The 7,521-nt window shown below is 35.0% G+C and overlaps 1 protein-coding gene across 2 annotated transcripts in view; it reads right to left on the bottom strand.

Annotated features, from left to right (window-relative positions):
* Window positions 1-3,983: 3,983 nt before the first annotated feature.
* PPP4R2 (protein phosphatase 4, regulatory subunit 2) overlaps window positions 3,984-7,521 on the bottom strand; it is a 104,344-nt gene continuing 100,806 nt past the window's right edge. Inside the window, exons 6-8 of one of the 2 annotated variants that reach the window (XM_006870784.1) lie at window positions 6,912-7,055; window positions 6,014-6,312; window positions 3,984-5,760 (exon numbers count right to left, since the gene is read on the bottom strand). In XM_006870784.1, the coding sequence (XP_006870846.1) occupies window positions 5,441-5,760; window positions 6,014-6,312; window positions 6,912-7,055 (763 nt within the window). In that variant the 3' untranslated portion in view covers window positions 3,984-5,440. The remainder of the gene's footprint in view (window positions 5,761-6,013; window positions 6,313-6,911; window positions 7,056-7,521) is intronic. The other variant, XM_006870783.1, reaches the window with a different exon arrangement.

Here is a 7,521-nt window from a genome sequence, read left to right as displayed (position 1 = left end):
CAATTTCTAACGACATTATATGGGAAGCTATTCTGAACTCTAACTTTAGATACCTAGCCAGGATGAAGGAGTCTTGGTGAGGCTCTAAAGGATAAGCTCTGGACTGCTAACCGAAGTTGGCGATTCAAACTCACCAGCCATTCCTTGGAACCCTAAAGCGGGTCACTCCGAGTCAGCACTGACTGGACAGCACAAGAAGGCAGGTTGAAAGTGAGATTGCATGCTTCCCATAGAGCACATGGGTATTACTTTTCCTTCTGTTAACACTGCAAGCAATGCAAACACAAACAGTATGATCCAAAGTGAAGACATCACAATGCCAACCACGTCTCTCTCAAATCCTTACCACACACATTAAAATCCACTCACATTTACTCATTTACTAACCATTATAATATTATGCCATTATTGCATACCCAGCGCCATGGCTCCATATGATCAGCACTGGACTGTAAACCACAAGGCCTACAGTTTGACCCACCAGCTGCTCCACCAGAGAAAAGATGAGGCTTTCAGCTCCCAGCAAAATTTAAAGCCTTGGAAACACTATAGAGTTGCTGTGAGTCGGAACCAACTCAATGCTCCTTAATAAAAAAGCAGGACCTAAGTGGTCACATGATCTACGCAGCTGAAACACCTAGCCACTCACAACTAGGTGAGGTTCTATTGTGCATTTCTGTATGCATAAAGCCAGGACAGCTGTTCTTAATGTCATGCAAGTCTCCCGTTGTTGGGAAGCACATTTCCTGCTAATCAACTACCCACTGATTCTCCATCAAAGACATCCAACAGTGTATACTGATCTCAATTCCACAAACCTAGCAACAAAGTCAGACTTCAAGGGTAGACATACCATCCTCAAAATGGACACTAAGTGACTACACGACCCAGAACACTTGTGGGTTCTGTGTACAGGGTACCATGCTTTGCTTTGACTGTATCACTTGCCAAACACAGGGCTAGCCTGCAAAACTGTGGCCACTGAGAGAGACACAAGTCTACAAGCAACTGTCAGCATTTTTCTTTATGCATTTTTAGTTGTAAAAAAATGCACTGCTTTTGCAGGGGGGGAAACCTGCAGAAGTTCACAAATAAACCCACACAAAAATTCAACTGCTAAGTTCTGTTAAAAAGTTGATTGCTCTACAATTGTTAGAATAAAAAAGTATACTTTTCATTTTAGATAGCCAGTTAGTCAGAGGCCATGTATCTTATTCGTAGTCATTACAACATCAGTCTTATTAACTCAACTCTGTACTGACCCTACCATTTCATAAACAATAAACATCAATAGGGAGAAGTTAGAGATCAAATATGAATTAAGAAGCTGAACTCACAAATACTTAACTAAATTACTGAATATACTGATTAGCACTCCCACCTTCTTGGAGTTTACAGTCACACAGTAAGCAGAGCTATCTACTACCATCTACACTGAAACAATATGAAAATCCAGAGGTGAGAACACAGAGCTCCCCCCTCTTCCCCTTAAGGCCAATCCTCCAAACTTCTTCAGATTGTGTGAAATGTCAAGTTTCTAAAAAGGTTCTAACTTAAATTACTGTAGAACTATGCGTGCAAGCTAGTGTCAATTATGCCAATAGAAAATTTTTTCAATAAATCCTGATTTAAAAAAAAAAACAAAAAACACCAGGCTTGAGCTGTCCACTAAGAATGACAATTGTCCATTCGTATCAGAAGCACTCTGCTGAAAAACCTTTGTCATCACATAAGTAGGAAGTCAGGCACTAACTGAGCTTTCTCTCCTCCCTACAGATCTGAACAATGCTGTGCAATCTGAACTGAGGGAGGTGGGTGAAAAGGGTATGCGGGGGAGAACCACTACGGCAAGTAAGAAAGTAATTCCACACATAAAGACATTCATCTAATTTATATTTTATTGCATTATGAAAATAATACATTTATTTGGCAAAGTAATCTAGGCTCCAAGTTAAAATAAAGTTCTGAAGAAAGTGTAGTAAGTATTTTTTAAATGTGAAGTATTAGATGTATTCTAACCAATACATACTAGCATTCTTATTAGGCCAATAATCCAGTAAACCTAATTTTAATAATCCCATATGAAATTACAAGGTGTTTTTGCATTCATCCATTTTATGATTAGCACAAATTCCAAGAGAACTGAGCTTCATTTTATCAAAAACCAATGTATTTACGAAACTCCTGTTGAGAAGACAATTTGAAACACTACCCAAAATCTTTATTTCCTTTGGTTCTACAAGTTGCAAAATTCATCCTTACCACAGTTACATTTTCATAATCAAACATATTAGCAGCATTAGATTCTGCCCAAGGACCTTTATAAGTAAACTAGTATATTACAATCACATTATTTGAAAAATTGCTGTCTGATTTTACAAATGCAAAAATGCATAAACACATGCCTATCTACACCAGCAAAACAAAACTGTCTTGAACCTCGATGCTCTAACAGGCTGCATTTTCTGGCCCAGGATTTCTGGGATGCCTTTTTAAAACAAAAAGATTATGATTCCAACTGGCAACTCTGCTGTTCAGCTGACACTTTTGAATGGTAGAGTTTAAATAAATCCTAATACAATTAAACTTATCTAATAATTAACATTTAAGATGGCATTTTCACTGCTTATTCTGTTGTTATATTTTCAGAATTGAAAAGATATTATTTTCAAAAGCATACTAGGACAATTTGTTTTCACTTAAAAAAAAAAAAAAAAGGCGCTAAAAACAGTAACATATTCTCATTTTCCTTGTCAACACCTTCAAATTATTTTTGTATTTTGCTTTGGGTTCGGAGTCTAAGAGGTCAAGGCCCCCCCAAAATAAAATATTCTTTTTAATCACTGAGGTCCTTGTTCTTCATTTAGATCTTTTATAGACTTTGCTTGATGTGTATTACAAGAAGTGTGTCTAAAATTTGACTTTCAAAAATTCACACATGGATCAGTCACTAATGGAACTGACATTTTCATTACGCAAAGTCTATATGTAAGTGCACCTATGCATACTTGAAATTTACTTCCAAATAGCCTTCAATACCTTAAACCAGTTGAACTAGGTCTCCGAGTTTAACTAGAGATAGCCACCCAATCCTAAAAAAAAGATATTCCATGAACATTCTATGATGATCTGTATAAACAGCAATTAAGTTTGATCTATGATCAATATGGATATCTAATAAATAGTAAACTATAGATTAAAATGCAGGTCTCTCATAGAGTTAAGCGATGGTAGTTTGGTACATTCACCATTATTTTACTTTATTTAATAAAGAAATACATTTGCCCTTGCAAAAACAGCAATTGCAAGTTTACAAATAAAACCACAGACCTCAAAGTAACGATGCTAAATCTTCAACTTGTAACTAACAAAAGTAAATACTGATTTCTTTACAAATGGTCCATGGCACTACAACTAAAATCAAAATATCAAAAGTTCTCAGGATCTTAAAGAATACGTTTACCAAAAATAACTTCATAAATATTCTAAAGAAAATGTCAAAATTTCTAACTTTAAGTGTTCAAAATCTAGTCTCATTGGCAAAAGCATCCCTTAACAAAACAAGGTTATAGGTCACTACAAATGGATATCACATTTAAAATTTTGTTATTTTTGCAAGACCTTTGTTTTAATTACTCGGTTTGATTTTTCACCTCTCTTAGGTATAGTTTTTACTTCAGCTACTACACCATCTAGCTGCTGTAAGCCTGCCGGTCCAGTCAGTCAGTAGTATATTACCCTAGAGACACAAGTGGGGCAGCAATCATTGTGGTAACTAACTTTCAGTTGCAGGAATTTAAGTAGTCAAAATGCAAAACTCATGTTGACCCCCTAAATCACCCCAGCATGAGATACAGTGTCAGAAATTGTCTGCATCAAGTTTTATAAGTTCATCTGTGTACTTCAGGTATCTGAAACTAAAACAATAAAAAAAAAAGGAAAAAAAAGATAATTTTATATTTTGATAAAAATGTACTCAAATATTTCATAACATTAATATTTATTGCTTTATATGAATACTGTATTGAAAGCCCAAGCATTCAGTTTACACACAGAAATTATACAATTATTTACCGCTTCACAAAGGCAGTGAACACATTACATTCTACAAAATCTACTTTACAGAAATTTAAAAATTCTAAATATCAAAAGGTACAGCTGAAGAAACAGGTATAAATTTGGCAGCCAGTAATTTTGACAGGGAAGTTGCAACTTGCATGACTTTAAATATGTGAATTTGAAAATATTGAGTTTAGAGGAATCATTGTGCTTTGTGTTGATCTGAAAATATAACACTGGCTGTCGAAGAAGCATGTTCAAAAATATTTAATTCACTTCAAAATGTCATACAAATTATGTTGGTTTCTATGCACCCCTAAAGCTTCAGTCATTTAGCCCAGGTACATTACTAAAGTAATATATTAATTCTTCCAGTACAGTGGTGTTTCATACCATTGACATTGGCATACCCTAGAATAATTTAGAAATAAATGTGTAATATTCACAATGTTGAGAAAAGCAAGCAAAAGGTCAAGGAACCTGCTCAGTTCTTCTGAGATGGTCTTTTGTCAGCTTTATAAGCATTCATTCTACAAAATAGTGACCTAATGTTCTACCACAATTTCCAAGATAAAGCACATTTTTTCCCATAAATAATGAAGTCTTATTCTCAGGCACCTCAGAAGTATACAAAAGAATTTAAGTTTGAACAGATTTCTTGGAATGTGTTTAACCTGGTACTTCGACAGACTTAAGATTGCCAGAGTTTCACAAGGGCCAGATTTTATATGAATTACTCAGAAGAGAAAAGAAACTGTCTTCTGAAAGAGGTGGACTCAATCATTACCAATAGAAAAAGTATCCACTGTATTCATCTCTTTATAGAAACAGAAAAATATAACATTTCCGTTAGAATAATATATATATATGTATATATATATTTATATATATATGTATATATGACTTAAAGTTCCATTGTACATAGTCAAACAATAAAATCTGGAAACCAGCATGAAACCCTATATAATTCACATGTGAAAATGTTGAAACTATGACCAAAATATGAAAACCACTAGAAGGGTCAGAACGAGACAAGACAAAAAGCTTTCTTGCATATGGATAAACTAAATGTGATAATCTCCAAAAAGTTTTCAAAATTATAATATTATCTTTCAGTTTAAAAATGTTTATTAAAAAAAAAAAATCTATACACAAACCACTGATTTGACCAGACCAAAAAGTCAGCAGTAAGAAAGACCCAGAGGAGCTGATAGTCACAGTTCTAAAATGTACAACTCTTTCAGGATTTATTCCATAAAGTACTTAATTTTACAACCTGCTTCTCTTGTAAAACTATAGGTCCACTTTATTACACAAAAAATTTATACAGTGTAAAACCAGAACTGTTTGTAAAATACTGCATCTAAATGTTTCTAAATAATTAGTCTTGTTCCATAGGTTCATCTGTCACTTGGGTGGCTTCGTCGTTTTCCATGAATGACTCTGAGAGACTCTCTGCAGTTTTACTGGAATTGGATCCCACTACTGCTTCTGCTGTTTCCTGGCTTTCAGAACCACTACTTACAGATCCTGCATTTTCACTACCTTCCGAATGTAAATCTTTCTCAGCTTGAGACAGATCAGCTTCTTCCATTTGATAATTTTCCTCAGAAGTCTCTTCATTCACAGTTAAGGCATCATCAGATTCTTTCTCTTGATTTTTTCTTTCTGGGACCATTTCTCTTGATGTCATAAAAGATTCTAAAAATAAGCAAATGTTGTTGTAGTTAAATTTTATTTTCAAAATACTTCCACAGTTAAGTTTCATGAATTCTGATATTCTACAGTTCAAATCATATCCCCTGAAACTCAGCAGCAAATACATACAGGTGGGAGAAAAGCCCAACATCAGCATTATAAGGAGTTCCATTATGTTAAATTCTTTCATGTAAAAATGAAGTACAAGAATTTGAGGATCTCCTTACTCCACCCTTTACAGATGGTTTCTAAATACCTTCTTCTTCCTCTTCATTGTCGTCTTCATCCTCTTCTGTACAGTGCTGTCTGGTACAACTATTTTCTTTATCTTTATCCTGAGATGAAGATGATGCTTCGGTTTCTTCCACCATAACAGAAGACATTTCACTGGAAGTTGTCTGACTGGACTGACTGGCTGTCTCTCTTACTTCCCCTTCTTTGTCAAATCTGAGTCTTTTCACCTCATGCCCCTCTGCCTCCACAGCATCTTCATCTGGATGTTTATTTTTTATAGGGCTCAGCGAGGAATTTTCTGTTTCAGATGTTGGTGAGTCACTGCAAATGTTTTTAAAGTGTCATCAGTAAGATTATTTGCCTTATTTGTTACATTCTATTTTTAATGTCTATTATTTAAGTGTCATTTCAGTGCCAAAGTTAAATTACAACATCTAAACAAATAAATAATAATTTCAAGGGCACCTAAAACTGTTCTATAAATATTTACCAATTAAGAGATAGTCAACATTTGCTACTTTTTAGTTCAATTCTCCCTATAAACATACGTCACTCTCATACTCTAAGTTCTCTTGCTTCCACCGTTTCCTTTCCCTTAGTGTGATGCACACAGTTTGAAACAGGACATAAACTATCTGTAATAATAAACCACAAAACTCTCAGCTCAAACAATTTTCAAAAATACGAAATAGAATGTGGCATGATTATTTATACTAGAGAATCTCCCTAAATTAGCTGTTTGAAACCTTTTTATGCCCATCTTCAGCAAGTGCTCAAGATGCAAATAGAAGCCATGGCTCCTATAACCTCATGAAAACCTTGTTTTCTCCCCCTCAAATAATAGTAAATAGTATATAATGCTGAAAACTACTAATGTCAATTAATTATTACTTTAAAAAAATATATAATCACAGACAAACCTGTGGTTTTTGCCCTCATTTTGCTGTAGGTTTGACTCTTTGCTGTCAGTGTTCTCAGGCAAACCATTTGTTGTCATGGGGGCTGACAAAGAAACCTTTGGCCGATTAAGTGGCCTGGGTGTTCCAGGCCCATTTATATTAGACCTATGGCAAGATAAATGATCATTAGTTTACCATTTTGATAGTCATGAGAACGTACCTTTTCAAATTCATGGGGTACCAACTTAACTACACCCACTATCCACTTATGTCAGGTTCCAAAGACCAAGTCGCTGTGTGAAATTGGCATTGTGGACGACAGCCACACCACATCATTTAATGATGTCTACAGATTATGCTTCGTGGTTGTTATGTTACTGAGTTTGTTCTGACTCATAGCAACTCTGTATGGGACTTCCAAGGCTGTAAATCTTAATGGAAGCAGAAAGCCTCATTTTTCTCCTAGTTACATAACAATACAACATGTCAAAATATATTACACAACTTCTAAGCCACTGACAACTAGAACCCAGTTAAAGTAACGCATAACCTTAAGCATCACAGCCAGTGAGCCTCACACCTCATACCTCCATGGTCACCACTGCCAGATGTACATTTCTTAAGGCACAAA

Source organism: Chrysochloris asiatica, unplaced genomic scaffold (genome assembly GCF_000296735.1).
Source record: "Chrysochloris asiatica unplaced genomic scaffold, ChrAsi1.0 scaffold00151, whole genome shotgun sequence".
Classification (NCBI taxonomy): Eukaryota; Metazoa; Chordata; class Mammalia; order Afrosoricida; family Chrysochloridae; genus Chrysochloris; species Chrysochloris asiatica.
This window is presented reverse-complemented; position numbering and strand designations above follow the sequence as displayed.